Here is a 23,472-nt window from a genome sequence, read left to right as displayed (position 1 = left end):
CAGAAAATCCCAGTGTGTTTAAGAAAAACAATGTCTTTAAGAACAAGTTGTGTGTCTTGTGGAAAGCTAATCATAAAGCATGGGTCACAAGACAAATTTTCAAAGAGTGGGTCAGTGAAGTGTTTGGCCCCAGTGTGAAAAAATACCTCCAGGAAAAGAAATTGCCACTCAAGTGCCTCCTGTTAATGGACAATGCTCCTGCTCATCCTCCAAACTTATTAAACCTCTTGTCTAAGGACTTCAGTTTTATAAAAGTGAAGTTCTTGCCTCCTAACACCACTCCTCTCCTCCAGCCCATGGACCAGCAGGTCATTTCTAACTTCAAAAAACTCGACACAAAAGCAGTGTTTGAAAAGTGCTTTGAAGTGACCACAGACACTAAGTTGACCCTAAGAGAGTTCTGGAGGAATCACTTCAACATCTACAACTCCATAAGCCTTATAGGTAAGGCTTGGGATGGAGTGACTTCCAGGACTTTGAACTCTGCTTGGAGACAATTGTGGCCAGATTGTGTCCAAAAGAGGGATTTTGAAGGGTTTGAGGCTGACCCTGACCCTGACCCAGACCCAGCTCACCCTCTGCCTGTTGTGGACTCTATTGTGGCATTGGGGAACACCCTGGGGTTGGAGGTGAGTGGTGAGGATGTGGAAGAGTTGGTGGAGGACCACAGGGAAGAGCTAACCACTGAAGAGCTGCAAGAGCTTCATCTGGAGCAGTATCAGACCACAGCTGAGGAACTTGCTTCAGAGGAGGAGGAAGAGGGAGTGGATGAGGTGCCTTCTTCAAAGATTAAGGAGATTTGTGCCAAGTGGAATGATGTCCAAATGTTTGTGCAGAAGTACCATCCTGAGCAAGCTGAAACAAGCCATCTTTGCAACAAGTTCAGTGACAGAACCATGTCCCATTTTAGGGAAATGTTAAAGAGGCACCAGAAACAGAGGACTGTGGACAGTTATTTTGTGAGACAGGGGTCTAGTGACTCTCAAGCTGGTCCTAGTGGCATTAAAAGACAGAGAAGGGAAGTAACCCAAGAGAGGGCTTTACCTGAAGTCCTAATGGAGGGGGATTCTCCTTCCAAACACTAACCCCAACTCCTTCTCTCCTCCTCCCTATCTTCCAGATGCCATCACCAATCTTCAATAAAGGTAAGTAAAAATGTTATTTTATATTATATGTATGTTTTACATACATATAAAATAACACATATAAAATAATACATACTATTTTTTTTTTATTATTATCACACTGGCCGATTCCCACCATCATTCACTCCATCTTGCCCTTCTGGCAAGACAGTGATGGAGTGAATGATGGTGAAAGTTTTTCTTTTTCGGGCCACCCTGCCTTGGTGGAAATCGGCCAGTGTGATAATAAAAAAAAAAAATAGTATGTATTATTTTATATGTATGTTATTTTATATGTATGTAAAACTGTAATTAATCTCTATAAAATGTATTTTTTGTGTGAATATTTTTGGGTTTCTGGAACAGATTAATTGTATTTCCATTATTTCTTATGGGAAATATTGATTCGAATTTCAGACTTTTCAAAATTAGAACTAGCTCCTGGACCGGATTAAGTTCGATTTTTGAGGTTCCACTGTATTTGTTGAGTGTATGTAAAACTAATTAATCTCTATAAAACGTATTTTTTGGGGGGGAATATTTTTTGGTTTCTGGAACAGATTAATTGTATTTTCATTATTTCATATGGGAAATATTGCTTCACTTTTCAGACTTTTCGAATTTAGAACTAACTCCTGGAATGGATTAAGTTCAATATTTGAGGGTCCACTGTATAAATAAGCCATATAGATGATATTAGCAAAATTATTCATGAAGTATTTTGCCCGGTCTCCAGACAAACTCGTCCACCACCGGCACGCCCATACCACCACATGAATGATATATTTTATTCATTTTAAAGTATATATCAGGTTTGTATGTTATGTTATTTATTATGTCATATTAGATGAAGTGAGATAGATAAATAAGCCACAGAGTTGATATAAGCGAAATTATTGAGGTACAGAATTCCACTGGAACGGATTAATTGCATTTCAATTAACCCTTTGAGGGTCGACAGGCCCTCTCCGAAACTCGTTCTCAGGGTCGGCCAAATTTCAAAAAAAAAAAATTATTTTTTCTTATGAAAAAATAGAGTTTCTTTTTCTAAACATTATAGGATAAACAAAAAAAATTTACCATCAATACTTACGGAGATATGGATGCATGAAGTTTGCAGAAAATGAGCCGCGTATGGCAACAGCGGCGACTGCCGCTCACCCGGTAAACTTTAGTTTACTTGTATTTGAAGGTTTGTTGTTTTTTTCACTATTTTATTTTTTCACATAACTTATGTGGCCTATGAGACCAAAGTAAGGTGCAATGTACATATATACACTCGTTGTATACAACACAATAAGCACACAAACATAATTATCAATATATTGTTTACAAAACTTGTTTACAAAAACAAACAATACAAAACATTGTTTATTATTATTGTTCTATAATATATATACCAATATACAGTCACTGAACATATTCCTATTAGTTCTGCAGCATGTGGAACTCTGAAACATGGTGTCATACACAATGGTGTTTTATCTTTCTCCCTCATTCTATCTCTTTCAATCTGTCTCTCTCTTTCTATCTGTCTGTCTATCTCTGTCTCACAGGTACACATAAATACAAGTATACATAGTATAAATTACCTAGGATAACCCAAGAAATCCAGACAAAGTGCTATACTCTGCTTGAAGATGTGAGTAAAAGTGATGACACAGTCTTGTGGCTCTCTGAGACAGAGAGCTAGACGGATAGACAGATAGACAGGGAGCTTGACAGACAGACAAATAGACAGACAGAAATGTTAGTGTACCAGTACCAGTGTACTAGTGTTCCACCCTCCTCCTCCTCCTCTGCCTCCTCCTCCTCTTGCCTCCTCCTCCTCTTGCCTCCTCCTCCTCTTGCCTCCTCCTCCTCTTGCCTCCTCCTCCTCTTGCCTCCTCCTCCTCTTGCCTCCTCCTCCTCTGCCTCCTCCTCCTCTGCCTCCTCCTCCTCCTCCATTCTTGGAACAAGTTTGAAGAGCTTGTAGTTCATAATCACTATCATTATCATCACCAATGCTCACATCTGAGTCTGGGATTTTGGAAAATAGGAGTTTCCTCTTTGATTCTGGTACAACTGAACGTGAACAAGATGGCCCAGCACCAGAGGTGGAAGGCTGTGGGTTGTCTGGGTTTTCCTCACTATTACCCATATTATGGTCATTAGTTTCGGTCAAAACCTCACCAGAACCTTGAAACTCATCTTCACTGTCACTTCCATCTGTATTAGAACTGTCACTGGGGAACAAAAGTGTCCCAATTCGCCGAGGAGTGAGGAACTTCTTACCACAGGGCACGGTGGAAATTGTGTACTATGATGGCATTCCCACAATGCACCACTGGGTCCCAGATTTTTTTCCTACTGCGAACACCCACCACACAGACCCATTCTCTCACATCTAGGCTCATCAGCCTTTTCCTGTGAGATTTGAGGCCGCTAGAATTTATGCGTACTAGTACGACAAAAACCCCTACGCGTAAGACGTACTAGTACGACCAAAACCCTCAAAGGGTTAATTTAAATGAGGAAAACTGACTCTGCAAACGAGCAAATCCAGTTGCAAGCAAGGTCATGGAGCAGATTAAACTCGCAAGTAGAGGTTCCACTGTATTTTATTCATTCTAGAGTATATATCAGGTTTCTATGTTATTTACATTGTTTGTTGTGTCATATTAGATGAACTGTGATGGATAAATAAGCCATATAGATGATATTAGCGAAATTATTCAAGAAGTATTTTGTCTGGTCTCCAGACAAACTCTTGTCCGCCATCGACACTGCCCATACCACTACATGAATTACATATTTCATTCATTTTAGAGTATATATATCAGGTTTCTATGTTATTTATATTGTTTATTATGATGAAGTGAGATAGATAAATAAGCTGTAGAGTTGATATTAGCGAAATTATTGAAGCACAGAATTCCACTGGAACGGATTAATTGCATTTCAATTAATTTAAATGAGGAAAATTGACTCTGTAAACGAGCAAATCCAGTTGCGAGCAAGGTCATGGAACGGATTAAACTCGCAAGTAGAGGTTTCACTGTACCATGTCTGGTATGCGGGGAAGTACCCTGGCTGGTGGGTGGGGAAGTACTCTGGCTGGTATGCGGGGAAGTACCCTGGCTGGCGTGTGGGGAGGTACCCTGGCTGGTATGTGGGGAAGTACCCTGGCTAGTATGTGGGGAAGTACTCTGGCTGGTGTGTGGGGAAGTACCCTGGTTGGTGTACATAAAAAAGCAGGAACACTGCAGCAGATCTGTTGGCCCATACTACCACCATCACTATCATCCTCTACCACCACCACTTTCGTATCTTGGGCTGAGAGGTTGAGCTACAAACTTTTCCTTGAATTCTATAGTGTTTCTCACCCTCTTTACCAAAGGGCAGGCACTAGAAGCTTTCTTTGGGCTCATGGTGGCTTATTTAGCAGTTACAAGTACTAAAAACAATGGAATATAAAATGTATCGCATGTATGAGTGGAATCGTCCTCACTGGCTTGTAAACAATGGCACACTGGCTATACATGGAGTGTCCAGGCACTCACTCTGCGCGGACACGTTCTGGACGAATGACTTTACTGAGTTCTTTGTCGTTAACTGAGCCAATATTTTGACGCAAAAACGTGTCGATATCTGATTTTTACATTATCTGATGACGTTGTTAACTGAGGATCCACTGTATTTAGCATTAAAATCCATAAAAAATTATATATTGCCACGAAAAAAAACAAAAAAAATTCTACGAATTTGTGGTGATTTCCACAAACAATTATTAGTTAGGTTCTAAGGAAAAATCAGTGAATTACTGAATCCACAAATTCGTGGGGGTCCACTGTATACCCTTTCTTCATTTATTCAGACTTCCCATAATAAATATATTCACCACCAACTATAAACTAGGGACGAAAATGTTTTCAGCTAAGTAATGTGTGTGCTGTATATACAGTGGACCCCCGGTTCCTGAAGTCATTGGTATCCGAAGCATTATATCGCAAAAAATTTGCCTCGGTTCCTGTTACAAAACCCGGTATGCGATACGATTCGTACGAGGCGTGTCCACGTGTGGCCTGAACTGCCCAGTGTGTGCCAGTGTTTACAAGCCAGCCAGTGTGCGCGCATGTAAGGATACATTCGGTACATTCCATATTATCACTGCTTTTGGTGCTTGTTTCTGCAAAATAAGTCACCATGGGCCCCAAGAAAGCTTCTAGTGCCAACCCATCGAGACCAAGGGTGCTAATGATTATTGAAATGAAGAAAGAGATAATTGCAAAGTATGAAAGTGGAGTGCGTGTGTCGGACCTGGCCAAGTTGTATAGTAAATCCCAATCAACCATCTCTATTATAGTGAGGAGGAAAACAGCAATCAAGGAAGCTGTTCTTGCAAAAGGTGCAACCGTGATTACAAAACAGCGATCGCAAGTGTTAGAAAATGTTGAGAGACTGTTATTGGTGTGGATAAATGAAAAACAGATTGCAGGAGATAGCATCTCTCAAGTGATCATTTGTGAAAAGGTTAGGCAGTTGCATGAGGATTTAATTAGAAAAATGCCTGCAACTAGTGGTGATGTGAGTGAATATAACCCCTTCAGGGTCCAAGGCCAAAATCTGAAGTGGTGCCCCAGTGTCCAAGAATTTTCCAAAAAATAATTTGTTATTTTTTCTTATGAAATGGTAGAGAATCTTTTTGTGAAGGTAATAAAACAAAAAGTACGAAATTTGATGGAAAATTGACGAAATTCTGCTCTCGCGAATTCTGATGTGTCAGCGATATTTACGAATCGGCGATTTTGCTGACTTTGACTCCCATTTTAGGCCAATTACATCATTCCAGTCGACCAAATTCTTAGCTATTTCACTAGTATTACTTCTATTCTATCGATTGAGCACAAGAAATCGTCAAGTCAACTGTTTCAACTACAAAATAAAGTGATCGGAAATTGGTAATTTGGCCAATTTAACACAAAGTTCAAAATATTCCAATTTCAAAATAGCGTCCAGAATAAACAATGTAGGCATTCCTGGCACTAAACTAACATTTCCTCGGTTCATTAGTTACGTTTTGAGACTTTACAAATAAATCCCATTTTGATTTTTTATTCACATAATGAATTTTTATTCACACCAAAAAATAGAAGATTTACTGTTATGCAATATTGTAATATTTGTATAAATATCATCACCACATTTGTGAATGTATATTAGACGTGTGAGGTCGTTTGTTTACTCTTGAACATGGCAAAAATTTAACATTTCCGCTACTTTGAGCTCAGTTTCAAGCCATTTTCAGTGCTAAAACCAATCAAAATCATCTCTATTTCTGTAATATGTCTTCCATTCTATCAAATGAGACCAAGAAATTGCAAATACAACTATAAAAAGCATACGAAAAAACACTGCAAAGTTGCTGTTTTAATCGAAAATCATGGTTTCAGTTTTTTTTCTCTCATTATACACAGTGTGCTGCAGGATTTGTTTTATGTGGTGCACACATACCACATAGATGTATTCTCTCATATCTAGGCCCAAGTGTGCCACTCACAGTTTATCAGAGTGAGCTGAGCTCATGACGTAGATCTACGGTTTGGACCCTGAACGTAAAGCCATAGATCTATGGGACGGACCCTGAAAGGGTTAAGGCCAGCAAAGGTTGGTTTGAAAGATTTAAGAATCATAGTGGCATACATAGTATGATGAAAATCACCCTGACACAGCTACTGCAAGCCATGTTGGCAACCTGTACACTGACAATGTTGTGAACCACTTTAGGAAAGTCATAAAGGAACGAAAGGTACAGGCCTCTATGGACAGATATGTTGTGCGACAGAAGTCCAGTGACTCTCAAGCTGGTCCTAGTGGCATTAAAAGAAGAAGGGAAGTAACCCCAGAAAAGGACTTGCTACCTCAAGTCCTAATGGAGGGGGATTCCCCTTCTAAACATTAAAAACTTCGACACTCTCCCCTCCTCTCATCCCATCAATCATCACCAGAGCTTCATTAAAGGTAAGTGTCAATTATTCTATTGTTATTATTGTTATTGTAATTATTCTATTGCATTAAACTTAATATTTCATGTGGTAAAAGTTTTTTTTTTTTTTCATACTTTTGGGTGTCTTGCACGGATTAATTTGATTTCCATTATTTCTTATGGGGAAAATTGATTCGCTTTCCGATAATTTTGTTTTACGATGAGCTCTCAGGAACGGATTAATAACGTGAACCGGGGGTCCACTGTACATTTTTTAGGTGTAGCTCGACTGCTCACTTAATATATGATAGTGTAACATGTTATCAGGCTTTTAGATGCATTTTAAAGTGAAAAAAGGCTGTCTCTCACTTTACAGAGATTTTTGTGTTACAACAGTAGCCCAGAACCTAACCTGCTGTTTAAGAAGGACCCTCCTGTACTTTTTTTTTCACTATAGAAGTGACTGCTGGGCTTTTCTGTCTCATGAACAAATAAGATGTCATGTATATCTTGCATATCTTCACTTACACTCAGTTTACTTATCTTTACAGTGTTTCTTGAGACTGCTGATGCTTGCACAATTTCCTTTCTAATTGAGGCAGCTTGGCACTTTGCTATTTCTATGAAGAGAAATAAATAGAGCAAAAAAAATAATTTGCAAGATTCAAAGGCACAATAAGAAAACAGTTAACTAATATATCTCAGGCTTTCTCTGAGCATATCTGCTGTAGTCTGTTTTATATACAGGAGGGCCCCACTTATACAGCAGGCTAGGTTCTGGACTACTACCACTGTTAAGTGAATTATAGCATTTTTTTTTTTAACTTTCAAATACATATTATATTAAAGCCTGATAACATGTTTACACTATTATATATTAGTGAGCAATACAGCCAGGCCTAAAAAATGCATATACAGTACACACATTACTTACCTTAAAATATTTTTGTCCTTAGTCTATAGTGAGTGGCAAATAAATTTTCTGTAGGAAGTCTGAATCAATGAAGAATGGGCATAATCGAAAACTGCTGTATTAGTGAAATGCAGTAAAGTGAAGTGCTGTAAAGCGAGGCCTGGGTGTGCCATGCCGACATGAAACTATATTTTAGCTTACACACATATTTCAATATAAAATTATACTATTTTCTTCTTATTCTTTTTAGTAATTATTACAGGAAAAGGGGTTACTAGCCCATTGTTCCCGGCATTTTAGTTGAATTTTACAACACACACACATGGCTTACAGAGGAAAGATTCTTATTCCACTTCCCCATGGATAAAATCAAAGAAAACTCAGATGAGTGTGTATAAATAAACCTGTACGTGTATGTGTAGTGTGACCTAACTGTAAGTAGAAGTAGCAAGACGTACCTGTTATCCAGCATGTTTATGAGACAGAAAAGAGACACCAGCAATCCTACCATCATGTAAAACAGTTACAGGTTTCTGTTTCACAGTCACCTGGCAGGACAATAGTACCTCCCTGGGTGGTTGCTGTCAAATGATTTAGATAAAGAAAAATTGAATATCAAATTGGGGACGAGTAGTATGGAAGAAGTGAATGTTTTCAGATATGTGGGAGTTGACATGTCAGCGGATGGATTTATGAAGGATGAGGTTAATCATAGAATTGATGAAGGAAAAAAGGCAAGTGGTGCGATGAGGTATATGTGGAGACAAAAAAACATTATCTATGGAGGCAAAGAAGGGAATGTATGAAAGTATAGTAGTACCAACACTATTATATGGATGTGAAGCTTGGGTTGTAAATGCTGCAGCGAGGAGGCGGTTGGAGGCAGTGGAGATGTCCTGTCTAAGGGCAATGTGTGGTGTAAATATTATGCAGAAAATCTGGAGTGTGGAAATTAGGAAAAGGTGTGGAGTTAATAAAAGTATTAGTCAGAGGGCTGAAGAGGGGTTGTTGAGGTGGTTTGGTCATTTAGAGAGAATGGATCAAAGTAGAATGACATGAAAAGCATATAAATCTGTAAGGGAAGGAAGGCGGGGTAGGGGTTGTCCTTGAAAAGGTTGGAGAGAGGAGGTCAAGGAGGTTTTGTGGGCGAGGGGCTTGGACTTCCAGCAAGCATGCATGAGTGTGTTAGATAGGAGTGAATGGAGACGAATGGTATTTGGGACCTGATGAGCTGCTGGAGTGTGAGCAGGGTAATATTTAGTGAAGGGATTCAGGTAAACCGATTATTTTTATATAGCCGGACTTGAGTCCTGGAAATGGGAAGTACAATGCCTGCACGTTAACCCTTTCAGGGTTTCGGCCGTACTAGTACAGCTTACGCACCAGGGTTTTTGACGTACTAGTACGCCTAAATTCTAGCGCCCTCAAATCTATTGAGAGAAAGCTGGTAGACCTACATATGAAAGAATGGGTCTATGTGGTCAGTGTGCGCAGTATAAAAAAAATCCTGCAGCACACAGTGCGTAATGAGAAAAAAAAACCTTTGACGGTGTTTTTATATTAAAATAGCAACTTTGTACTGTATTTTCGTATAGTATTTATTGTTTTATTCTAGCTTTCTTGGTCTCATTCTATAGAATAGAAGACATATTACAGAAATTGAGATGATTTTGATTGATTTTACAATGAAAAGTACCTTGAAATTGAGCTCAAAGTAGCAGAAATGTTCGATTTCTACCAAAGTTCAAAAGTAAACAAATCATGCTAAGCGTCCAATACTCGTCAACTGGTGAGTCTAATATTCTTTCACAAGTGCGCCAATATTATTTATACTATTTTTTACACTAATGCAGTAATCTGCATAACAGTAAATCTTCTATTTTTTGTGAGAATAAAAATTCAAAGTGAAAAGCAAAAGAATGTAAGAGGGGCATTGGGACGTGACTAATGAACAGAGGAAATGTCATTTTAGTGCCAGGAATGTCTTTCTTGTTTATTCTGGGCCCTATTTGGAAATTGGCATCTTTTGAAATTTGTGTGAAATTGGCAAAATTGCTAAATTTTGACCACTGTATTGGATAGTTGAAATCAGTAAATGGGTGGTTTCTTGCAGTCATTCGATAGAAAAAATGGAGTTCTAGTGAAACAGTTATGATTTTTGTCGAATAGTACAGTGGAATTGGCCGAAAATAGGGCTCAAAGTGGGCAAAATCGCCGATACGTAAACATCGTCGAGACCGCTAACTTCGCAAGAGCATAATTCCGTAAGTTTTCCATTAAATTTCATACTTTTTCTTGTCATTATGATCGGGAAAAGATTCTCTATCTTTTCATAAGATTTTTTTTTTTTTATTTTTTTTTTTTTGAAATTTGGGCAACCCTGAGAACAAGACTCACGAAATCGTAATGACACAATTGCAAACAAACCATACTACGGGCGGGATTTGAACCTGCGGTCAGAGAGTCTCAAAACTCCAGACCGTCGTGTTAGCCACGGTCTGGAGTTTTGAGACTCTCTGACCGCGGGTTCAAATCCCGCCCGTGGTATGTTTTTTTTTTTCTGAGAACAAGTCTCTGAGAGGGCCTGTCGACCCTGAAAGGGTTAAAGGAGGGGTTTGGGATATTGGCAGTTTGGAGGGATGTGTTGTTTATCTTTATACATATATGCTTCTAAACTGTTGTATTCTGAGCACCTCTGCAAAACCAGTGATTATGTTTGAGTGAGGTGAAAGTGTTGAATGATGATGAAAGTACACCTACCATCTGACTTACGACCTGCTCGACACATGACGACTCGACTTACGACCGTGTTTTTTATGCCAAATTTCTGGGTTATTAAATAAACAAGTGTTTGTGTTGTACACAGTGTTTATCCTAAACCTTACAGTATAAAATACAGTACTAACAGCATAAAAAGTAAAGTAAAACATGAAATACTAAAATAAAACAATAAAATAAAGTCATTACAAAAATGTTATGTTGATATTCAGTAGCAAAGTTCGACTTACGTCCATTTCGACTAACGACCGGTTTCTCGGAACCGAACTCGGTCATAAGTCAGATGGTAGGTGTATTTTCTTTTTGGGGATTTTCTTTCTTTTTTGGGTCACCCTGCCTCGGTGGGAGACGGCCGACTTGTTGAGAAGAAAAAAAAAATACTATATACAATTTTAGGACAACAGAATATACAAAATGGTTTCAGGATTAAAGTACTTACTTTGAATGGGTGACCACTAAGCACTACCCTCTTAGTCACAATTCTCTTGGGGTCAACACTTAACAAGGAACCAGTTGCCACCAAGTCCTGTAACAGGCAGTCAAAGCATCACTACTAATGATTCAGTACATTCAATATTGATAATTTTAAGAAAATTAAAAAAAAAAATAATAATCCACATGTAGATAAATGAACTTTACCAGGTGTGTGTGTTTAAACAAAACTGCTAGTACTTATATTGTTGTACATCTGTTATCCTTGTAGGCCATATGGCACACTCCTGTTTTTCACAAATATATACGGGTATATTACATACACTCATTGGGTTCACATGTTCTTATAACAAATTGGTTACTACATCACTACTTCTCTACTCATTCTCTCTGGTCAGGAGCATTGTTTGATCATTAAGAAAAATTTAAATACTGCCCAGGAATCTTGCTCTATAAACCTAGGTCTCCTTCATAAATTTATGCTTATATTGTCTAATACAGTGGTACCCCGAATTTCGAACAGCTCCCAAATCGAGCAATTATGTAAGTGTATTTTTGTAAGTGCTCTTTTAAGTGTATTTTTGGGGGTCTGAAACGGACTAATCAAATTTACATTATTCCTTACGGGAACAAATTCCTTTGGTAATGGCACTCGAACAGCCTTCTGTGACGAATTAAGGCCGATATTCAGGGTTCCACTGTACAGTACATTATTATGTGCCTACATACATGTAATTTAATTTCCTATACTGTAAATTCAATCAGGCTTTGGATTATAAAGAAAACAAAGTAATGTACCTGTGCACCATCTGGTCTCTCTCTGAACACCATGACTGAGGCTGGGGGAAAGGTGATAGGTGCAAACATTGTTGCCACAACTGTAGACCCAGGCTGGAAATACCGGAACAGCTACAAAGGAAGGAAAATAGTAATGTAAACTAATTCCATTAGGGTATATCAAAATGGTTTTTTAACTCAACAGTCATCTCCCACCAAGGCAGGGTGACTCAAAGAAGAAAACACATTCACCAACATTCACTTAATTGCTGTCTTTCCAGAAGTGTGTTGACATCACAATCAGATTACCCCTCCAACAGCAATATCCCCAGACCTTCCTTCAGTGCAGGCGCTGCCCTTCCCACCTTCAAGACTAAAATATGGCTAACTGTTTCTCTGAATACCATAATAGCTGCCTTGCTCTCACTCCAACACAATGCCCATTAAAACAACTTATCTCCATTCACCTCCTAACATGCTCACACAAGCTTGGGTGAAAGATTTTTTTTACTTCAGTAAAATTAACCACTAAGGAACTTTTATTTAATATTTCCCATCTATTGCTAAAAAAATAAAAGAAGTCAATAAATTTTGACTACATTTTTTAACCCTTTCAGGGTCGGAAATTTTTCAAGAAAAAAAAATCTTATGAAATGATAGAAAATCTTTTTCCGATCATAATGACACTAAAAGTATAAAATTTGATGGAAAACTTACAGAGGTATGCTCTCGTGAAGTTAGTGGTGTCGACTATGTTTACGCACCAGCGATTTCGCCCACTTTGAGCCCTATTTTCGGCCAATTTCAATGTATCAATCGACAAAAATCATAACTATTTCACTAGAACCCCATTTTTTCTATCGAATGAGTACAAAAAACCACTCATTTACCGATTTCAACTATCCAATAAAGTGGTCAGAAACTGGCAATTTTGCCAATCTCACACAAATTTCAAAAGATGCCAATTTCCAAATAGGGTCCAGAATAAACAAGACAGACTTTCCTGGCACTAAAATAACATTTCCTCTGTTCATTAGTCACGTCCCCAGGCCTCTGTTACATTTCTTTTGCTTTCCACTTTGAATTTTTATTCTCACAAAAAATAGAAGATTTACTGTTATGCAGACTACTGCATTAGTGTAGAAATGGTGTTAATAATATCAGCGCACTTGTGAAAGAATATTAGACTCACCAGTTGACGTGTATTGGACTCATGGCTTGATTTATTTACTTCTGAACTTTGGCAAAAATTGAACATTTCTGCTACTTTGAGCTCAATTTCAAGGTACTTTTCATTGTGAAACCAATAAAAATCATCTCAATTTCTGTAATATGTCTTCCATTCTATAGAATGAGACCAGGAAAACTAGAATACAACCATAAATAGCATACAAAAATACACTGCAAAGTCGCTGTTTTAAACCAAAAACACGGTCAGAGTTTTTTTTCTCATGCAGCACTGTGCTGCAGGATTGTTTTTATACTGTGCACACTGACCACATAGACCCATTCTTTCATATGAAGGCCTACCAGCTTTCTCTCGCTAGATTTGAAGGCACTAGAATTTGTGTCCTAGTACGGCACCAACCATTGCGTGCAAGCTGTACTCCATGATGATAAATTGTAACTTCACAATATCATAACTTCAGGGACCACTGTATATTGACAGTTTGGAAAGACATTCAACCCTTTCAGGGTTGGTGCTGTACTAGTACGGCACCAACCCTGGCGTGCAAGCTGTACTAGTACGGCACCAACCCTGAAAGGGTTAAATGTCCTTCCAAACTGTCAATATACAGTGGTCCCTGAAGTTATGATATTTTGAAGTTAAAATTTATCATCATGGAAGGATTTTGTTTTTAGCTGTGATAAAAAACTGGAGATGTGATATGTTGTGGGTCGCATTCTAGGGAACAATATTAACACAAGTTGACCAAAATGCTCTGCATAACTGGGGGCTTTCTATATACAATGATGTTAGCTAGGTCTGTAATAGCCATATCACGTACTTGTAGAAATAAAGATTATTAATACGTACTATCATCCCAGGCAACAGTCAGGTGCACGCACTCACATTTTCTTATCCAAGTTCATAGGTTTACACTTAAAGCATTAACACATACACATTATTATTATTATTATTTTTGACACAGCAACCATATTCCACTGAGATAGGGTGACACAAAAAAGAAGAAACACTTTCATTATCGTTCACTTTATCACTCTTTCCAGAGGCACTGATACTGGAATTCAGATGCCCCCTCATACTGCAAATATCCCTACCACCCCTCCTTCAGAGTGCAGTAATTTGGCAATTTAGTGCAAAATTAAAATAAATTAAAATTCAACCCTTACACTGCCCAAACGTAGATCTATGTTCACTCATGTAGCACTACAAATATTTAGAAAAAAAAAAAAAAAAATAAATGAAGAGTGCATTTTTCTACATGCTATAGGAAAAAAAAATTTTAGGGCCAGTACTTACCGAGATACAAGCCTGCGAAGCTGGCACTGGATGCTCACCTGATGGTAACATCGAGTCCTGCTGCTTGCAGAAGTGTAGCCGATATACCCTTTTGTCTTGCTTTTATTTTAATTTATATAATTTTTATTTTTTTTTTTATTATCACACTGGCCGATTCCCACCAAGGCAGGGTGGCCCGAAAAAGAAAACCTTTCACCATCATTCACTCCATCACTGTCTTGCCAGAAGGATGCTTTACACTACAGTTTTTAAACTGCAACATTAACACCCCTCCTTCAGAGTGCAGGCACTGTACTTCCCATCTCCAGGACTCAAGTCCGGCCTGCCGGTTTCCCTGAACCCCTTCATAAATGTTACTTTGCTCACACTCCAACAGCACGTCAAGTATTAAAAACCATTCGTCTCCATTCACTCCTATCAAACACGCTCACGCACGCCTGCTGGAAGTCCAAGCCCCCTCGCACACAAAACCTCCTTTACCCCCTCCCTCCAACCTTTCCTAGGCTGACCCCTACCCCGCCTTCCTTCCACTACAGACTGATACACTCTTGAAGTCATTCTGTTTCGCTCCATTCTCTCTACATGTCCGAACCACCTCAACAACCCTTAGTCAGCCCTCTGGACAACAGTTTTGATAATCCCGCACCTCCTCCTAACTTCCTAACTATGAATTCTCTGCACTATATTCACACCACACATTGCCCTCAGACATGACATCTCCACTGCCTCCAGCCTTCTCCTCGCTGCAACATTCATCACCCATGCTTCACACCCATATAAGAGCGTTGGTAAAACTATACTCTCATACATTCCCCTCTTTGCCTCCAAGGACAAAGTTCTTTGTCTCCACAGACTCCTAAGTGCACCACTCACCCTTTTCCCCTCATCAATTCTATGATTCACCTCATCCTTCATAGACCCATCCGCTGACGCGTCCACTCCCAAATATCTGAATACATTCACCTCCTCCATACTCTCTCCCTCCAATCTGATATCCAATCTTTCATCACCTAATCTTTTTGTTATCCTCATAACCTTACTCTTTCCTGTATTCACTTTTAATCTTCTTCTTTTGCACACCCTACCAAATTCATCCACCAATCTCTGCAACTTCTCTTCAGAATCTCCCAAGAGCACAGTGTCATCAGCAAAGAGCAACTGTGACAACTCCCACTTTATGTGTGATTCTTTATCTTTTAACTCCACGCCTCTTGTCAAGACCCTCGCATTTACTTCTCTAACAACCCCATCTATAAATATATTAAACAACCACGGTGACATCACACATCCTTGTCTAAGGCCTACTTTTACTGGGAAATAATTTCCCTCTTTCTTACATACTCTAACTTGAGCCTCACTATCCTCGTAAAAACTCTTCACTGCTTTCAGTAACCTACCTCCTACACCATACACCTGCAACATCTGCCACATTGCCCCCCCCTATCCACCCTGTCATACGCCTTTTCAAAATCCATAAATGCCACAAAGACCTCTTTAGCCTTATATAAATACTGTTCACTTATATGTTTCACTGTAAACACCTGGTCCACACACCCCCTACCTTTCCTAAAGCCTCCTTGTTCATCTGCTATCCTATTCTCCGTCTTACTCTTAATTCTTTCAATATTAACTCTACCATACACTTTACCAGGTATACTCAACAGACTTATCCCCCTATAATTTTTGCACTCTCTTTTGTCCCCTTTGCCTTTATTCAAAGGAACTATGCATGCTCTCTGCCAATTCCTAGGTACCTTACCCTCTTCCATACATTTATTAAATAATTGCACCAACCACTCCAAAACTACATCCCCACCTGCTTTTAACATTTCTATCTTTATCCCATCAATCCCAGCTGCCTTACCCCCCTTTCATTTTACCTACTGCCTCACGAACTTCTCCCACACTCGCAACTGGCTCTTCCTCACTCCTACAAGATGTTATTCCTCCTTGCCCTATACACGAAATCACAGCTTCCCTATCTTCATCAAAATTTAACAATTCCTCAAAATATTCCCTCCATCTTCCCAATACCTCTAACTCTCCATTTAACCCTTTGACTGTTTCAGGCCCCTCTCTGAAACTGTCATTCTATGTCGCCAAATATTCGAAAAAAAAAAAATATTATTTTTTCTTATGAAAATGTTAGGAATATTTTTACTAGTGTTTTAAGCCTAAAAATAAATTTTTGCCATCAGTACTTAGTAACCGAGATATAGAGCCGCAAAGTTTGCAGAAATTGACGTGCGTACGGCAACAGCGGCGAGTGCCGCCCACCCGGTATTCTTTTATTTACTCTAATTCAAAGGTTTCTTGCATTTTTCAATATTTTTCTGTTCCAGGTAACTTATGTGGCCTGTGAGACCAATGTAAGGTGCATTGTTCAAATATACACTCATTATTTACAACACAATAACAGAACAAACTTTATCACTATTAGTTTGTGTATACACTTTGTTTACACAAACAAACAATACAAAACAATGTTTATTACTATTGTTCCATAATATATATACATATGTACAGTCACTAAACACGTTCCTAGAACTGCTGCAGCTTGTGGAACTCTTTGAAACATGGGTATATGCAGAGGGGCACTTCACACTCCTCACACATAAAACGAGTGTCTCTGCGTGTTTGTGGGCGTTTTGTGGTATGCATACATACATAACACCTCTTCTGAGCATTTTTCTTGGCAGTAGTAGGAGGCAGTTGTATGGGGTAATGATCACCAGGCCTCATACGAGATGACGTCTGTGGGCGCTGGTCTATTGCAGGAGTTGCTCCTTGGTACTTTGCAATTATTTGTCTGATTACTGACAGGCAAAATTCACCATATTTTGGTGTTTTGTTGGTCTTCAACTTGTATATGTTATAAGCATTTAGCATAGAGATATCAACAAGATGGAAAAAAAGTTTGATATACCACTTATAACTCTTGCGTACACAGTCTGCAAACCCAATCTGCATGTCACATTTGTCCACTAAGCGCATATTGAGGTTGTAGTCCATGACAGCTGCAGGCTTTAGAATGGGTTCATTGTTCTCTCTGTTGTCCCTGCCACTGGGTACCATTTCCTTTGGGTGAACTGATGTCAACAATGTGACATCACGTTTGTCATGCCACCGAAATGCCATGATGTCATTGGCAGCAAAGGCTTGCACCTCACCTCTGCGAGTGCCAGCGTCGAACCTTGGCATATGTTTGTGATTACCACGCACTGTGCCACACACGTCTGTCAAGTTCACTCGCAAGAAATCACTGAGTAAGGGGCTTGTGTACCAGTTATCAGTAAATAACATATGCCCCTTACCAAGATATGGTTCCATCATTGTTCGAACCACATCACCAGAGATACCCAATAACTTCATGGTATCTCTCAAAGTATTACTGCCAGTGTACACAATAATATCCAAAACTAGACCACTTTTGCAATCACACAGTACAAATAGCTTTATACCAAAGCGTTTCCTCTTGCTTGGTATATATTGCTTGAATGAGAGTCTTCCTTTGAATAAAATCAAGGACTCATCAATAACAAGCTTCCTGAAGGGATAAAAATACATGCAGCACTTTTGTTTCAGGTACATAAACACATTTATTATCTTATATAACCTGTCGCTTCTGTCAGGCCTGGTTTTGTCTGAAAAGTGTAACATACGTAACAGTATCAGGAAACGATTGACACCTATAATGTCACTAAAACCTGGAGTTGAAATCAGGTGATCTGTTGTCCAGTATGTGGTGACAGTGTGCTTATACACATGTGGCATAAGCATTATTGTGGCAAAAAACAGGTACATCTCTGCCACAGTTGTCTCCTTCCACTTGTGTAGCAGTGATTTTGGTGAGAGAATTGTATTTGCCATGGTGTAATCAGAGTATGTGTTTGTTTCCCTGACAATGATGTCCATCAGGGGTTCATCGAAGAATAACTCAAAGCAGTCCAGTTCACTGGCATTGTTCCCAAGTGGACAAGATGGCTTTATTCCACTTTGTGTTTCATCAAAGTCATGGGGACTGGGAACAAACTCGTCACCGTCCTGCCAATCCCAGATGCGGTCTGCTGGTGGGGTTTGGATATTGTACCGTGGTTGTGGTTGTGCAGGTTGTGGTTGTGCAGGTTGTGGTGGTGCAGGTTGTGGGAGTGTGGGGTAGAGTGAGGCTGGTTGTTGTGCTGAGTCAGCCGCGTGGGTAGTAGCGTGGCCCGGTGATGGTGCCACATGGGCCGTGCCACCCTCACTATCACCACCACTGCCTCCTCCCTCACTGTCACCATTCATACCCATCGTTACAATATCGTCATCTTCACTATCAGGTCGTGGTGTAGGGCCATGGGATGTGCTCCCAGAGTTTCTCCTTCCCCTTGGAACAACATATGAAACACTACCAGACCGCATGCTACGTCGTACATACTGCCGCTTCACTGGGGAATATTCACTCTCACTGTCACTAGAACTGCTTTCAATGACCTTGAAATCACTATCACTGCTATCATCTGGGTGTTGTACACGACCAAATAGTTTCCTCTTTCGTCCTGGTACAGGCGAACGTGAACTTGAACAAGCCGGCACAGCACCAGAGGTGAAAGGTTGTGGGTCATCTGGGTTTTCGTCACTAATTACGTTATCCTGGGCACTTTTTTCGGTAACACTCACTTCAAAACCCTGGAATTCACTGTCACTGACATTTTCATCGCTGTTAGAGCTATCACTTGGGAACAAAAGACCTCCAATCCGCCGAGGAGTGAGGAACTTCTTACCGAGAGGCATGGTGAAAATGGACTGACAACATGGCGTTCCCACAATGCACCGCTGGGTCCCAGATTTTTTTCACAGGGTGCACACCGACCACTGAGACCCATTCTCTCCCATGTAGGCCTACCAGGCCTTTGGCGCTTGATTTGAAGCCGCTAGAATTTGTGCGTATAAATACGTCAGAAACATTGGCTCGTAAGACATATTTATACGTCGAAAACAGTCAAAGGGTTAATAACTCTCCTCTCCTATTTTTAACTGACAAATCCATTTGTTCTCTAGGCTTCCTTAACTTGTTAATCTCACTCCAAAACTTTTTCTTATTTTCAACAAAACAGCAATCAAGGAAGCTGTTCTTGCCAAAGGTGCAACTATGTTTTCGAAACTGAGATCACAAGTGATAGAAGATGTTGAGCGACTGTTATAGGTGTGGATAAATGAAAAACAGATAGCATCTCTCAAGCGATCATATGTGAAAAGGCTAGGAAGTTGCATGAGGATTTAATTAGAAAAATGCCAGCAACTAGTGGTGATGGGAGTGAATTTAAGGCCAGCAAAGGTTGGTTTGAGAGATTTAAGAATCGTAGTGGCATACATAGTGTGATAAGGCATGGTGAGGCTGCCAGTTTGGACCAAAAAGCAGCTGAAAAATATGTGCAGGAATTCAAGGAGTACATAGACAGTGAAGAATTGAAACCTGAACAAGTGTTTAATTGTGACACTGACAATGTTGTGAAACACTTTAGGAATGTCATAAAGGAACGGGAGGTACAGGCCTCTATGGACAGATATGTTGTGCGACAGAGGTCCAGTGACTCTCAAGCTGGTCCTAGTGGCATTAAAAGAAGGGAAGTAACCCCGGAAAAGGACTTGACAACTCAAGACCTAATGGAAGGGGATTCCCCTTCTAAACACTAACACCATCCACAGTCTCCCCTCCTCCCATCCCATCAATCATCACCAGATCTTCAATAAAGGTAAGTGTCATGTAATTGTACATGTCTTCTTCAGTTTGTGTGTATTAAAATTAATATTTCATGTGGTAAATTTTTTTTTTCAATACTTTTGGGTGTCTTGCACGGATTAATTTGATTTCCATTATTTCTTATGGGGAAAATTAACTCAACTAACGATAATTTCGTTTAACGATGAGCTCTCAGGAACGGATTAATATCGTTGGTCGAGGGTCCACTGTATTCTAAAAAAAATTGGGTACTCCTAGGTTACAGAAATTTTGGAAAACATTACTTAAGATAAAAAAAAAAAAGCTGTTTAATGGACATAATTTCCTCTTGTTTAGCAAAATAAGGTGGGAGGCTACAGGGTACAGTTCATGGCCTGATAAGTAAATTGAAAAAATTTACAGGGGACACTATCCAGATTTCACACACAATTTCTTCTTTTTTTTTGATTTATGATTGCCCTTTTCCTATTAAGTTTATAGAAAACTACAGTATGTGATAGGTGTTATAAGGGGGTTTACTCTACATGAAATTGGTTTCACTAGGGCAACTATAAGCAAAACTGAGTATTAAAAACTAAAATTCAATGCAAATGCAACATAAACACAATAACCAACATAACATTTTTTTCAGGAGAAATGTGAGAGCATAAAAAAAAAAATTTCTTAGAGAGATAATACCATTACAAATTGTAGATAAATGATTTAGAGAACTGACAAGTTGATAAGTTAGATATGTGCAACACTTTGTTATCTTTATTGAGGAAATGTTTCACAACACAGTGGCCTCATCAGTTCTATACAAAGAATGGTGATGATCAGAAGGAGTTGGAGGCAATCAGTCCATCAGCCTGGAGTTGATGTAATCAGTCCAGCAATCTTGAAAAGACTGATGGACTGAATACACTGACTTCAGGCTGAGGGAGTGATTACCTGCAACTCCTGATCTTCACCCTTCTTTGTATAGGACTCATGAAGCCACTATTTGGCAAAATGTTTCCTCAATAAAGATACCCAAGTGTTGCACGTGTCTATTTTTTTTTTAACACGTCGGCCGTTTCCCACCGAGGCAGGGTGACCCAAAAAAAAACAGAAAAGCCCAGAAAGAAAAAACTTTCATCATCATTCAACACTTTCACCATCACTCATACATAATCACTGTCTTTGCAGAGGTGCTCAGATATGACAGTTTAAACATCCCTCCAAACTGCAAATATCCTAAACCCCTCCTTTAAAGTGGAGGCATTGTACTTCCCATTTCCAGGACTCAAGGCAGGTTAATTCCCTGAATCGCCTTCTTTCCCCAACAGATTTATACGCTCTACAAGTCATTCTATTTTGTTCCATTCTCTCTAAATGACTAAACCGCTTCAACAGCCCTCTGATTGATACTTTTAGTAATTCCACACATCCTAATTTCCACACTGAATTCTCTGCAAAATATTTACACCACACATTATCCTTAGACACAACATCTCCACTGCCTCCAGCCGCTTCCTTGCTGAAGCATTTACAATCCATGCTTCACACCCATATAAGAGTGTTGGTACCAATATACTCTCATGCATTCCCTTCTTTGCCTCCAAGGATAATGTTCTTTGTCTCCACTGATAACTCAACGCACCACTCACCTTTTAGCCTTCATCAATTCTATGGTTTACCTCATCCTACATAAACCCATCCACTGACAAGTAAACTCCCAAATATCTGAAAACATTCACTCCTTCCATACTCCCTTCCTCCAATGTGATATCCAATTTTTCTTTATCTGAACTGTTTGACACCCTCATTACCTTACTCTTATCTATATTTACTTTCAACTTTCTACCTTTACACACCCTCCCAAACTTGTCCACTAACCTTTGCAACTTTTCTTTGGAATCCCCCAAAAGCACAGTATCATCAGCAAAACCTAACTGTGTCAATTCCTATTTTGTATTTGATTTCCCATAATTTAATCCCACCCCTCCCCAACACCCTAGCATTTACTTCTTTTAGAACCCCATCGATAAATATGTTAAACAACCATGGTGACATTACACATCACTGTCTAAGACTTACTTTTACTGGGAAGTAATCTCCCTCTCTCCTACACACTTTAACCTGATCCTCACTTTTTTTTTTTTCAACAAGTCGGCCTTCTCCCACAAGGCAAGGTGACCCAAAAAGAAAGAAAATCCCCAAAAAGAAATACTTTCATTATCATTCAACACTTTCACCTCACTCATACATAATCACTGTCTTTGCAGAGGCACCAAGATACAACAGTTTAGAAGCATATATAAAGATATATAACATATCCCTCTAAACTGCCAATATCCCAAACCATTCCTGTAAAGTGCAGGCATTGTACTTCCCATTTCCAGTACTCAATTCCAGCTACATAAAAATAACCAGTTTCCCTGAATCCCTTCACAAAATATTACCCTGCTCACACTCCAACAGCTTGTCAGGTCCCCAAAACCATTCATCTCCATTCACTCCTATCTGATACGCTCACACAAGCTTGCTGGAAGTCCAAGCCCCTCGCCCACAAAACCTCCTATACCCCCTCCCTCCAACCTTTTCAGGGATGACCCCTACCCCGCCTTTCCCCCAACAGATTTATATGCTCTCCGAGTCATTCTACTTTGATCCATTCTCTCTAAATGACCAAACCACCTCAACAACCCCTCTTCAGCCCTCTGACTAATACAGTGGACCCCCGCATACCGCACGCATCGCATACCGTACAATCCGCATACCGCTCGCTTTTTTTGCAAAAATTTTGCCTCGCATACCGCCCAAAAACCCGCTCACCGCCCTTCATCCGAGACGCGTCCAATGTGCGGCCTGAGCCACGCTCACATGTTTCGCCGGTGGCATTGTTTACCAGCCAGCCTCCGCGGTAACATCCAAGCATACAATCGGAACATTTCATATTATTACAGTGTTTTTGGTGATTTTTTCTGGAAAATAAGTGACCATGGGCCCCAAGAAAGCTTCTAGTGCCAACCGTACAGCAATAAGGGTGAGAATTACTATAGAGATGAAGAAAAAGATCATTGATAAGTATGAAAGTGGAGTGCGTGTCTCCGAGCTGGCCAGGTTGTATAATAAACCCCAATCAACCATCGCTACTATTGGTGGTACAGCTGCTGCTGCACTGTCAGCTGCTGCTGCTGTTGTACCACCGTCAGCTGCTGCTGCTGCTGTAGCATCGTCTGCTGCTGCTGTAGCATCGTCTGCTGCTGCTGTAGCATCGTCTGCTGCTGCTGTAGCATCGTCTGCTGCTGCTGT

The 23,472-nt window shown here is 39.7% G+C and overlaps 1 protein-coding gene across 6 annotated transcripts in view; it reads right to left on the bottom strand.

Annotated features, from left to right (window-relative positions):
- Window positions 1-23,472, bottom strand: part of Tsr1 (Tsr1 ribosome assembly factor) — a 221,479-nt gene that overhangs the window by 28,923 nt on the left and 169,084 nt on the right. For all 6 annotated transcript variants that reach the window (XM_070097035.1, XM_070097039.1, XM_070097037.1 and 3 more), the window contains 2 exons: window positions 12,011-12,121; window positions 11,220-11,306 (listed from right to left, as the gene is read on the bottom strand). In XM_070097035.1, the coding sequence (XP_069953136.1) occupies window positions 11,220-11,306; window positions 12,011-12,121 (198 nt within the window). The remainder of the gene's footprint in view (window positions 1-11,219; window positions 11,307-12,010; window positions 12,122-23,472) is intronic.

This window comes from Cherax quadricarinatus, chromosome 56, assembly GCF_038502225.1.
Source record: "Cherax quadricarinatus isolate ZL_2023a chromosome 56, ASM3850222v1, whole genome shotgun sequence".
NCBI classification, from domain to species: domain Eukaryota; kingdom Metazoa; phylum Arthropoda; class Malacostraca; order Decapoda; family Parastacidae; genus Cherax; species Cherax quadricarinatus.
The sequence above is the reverse complement of the archived record's forward strand: the minus strand, read 5'-3'. Positions and strand labels throughout refer to the sequence as shown.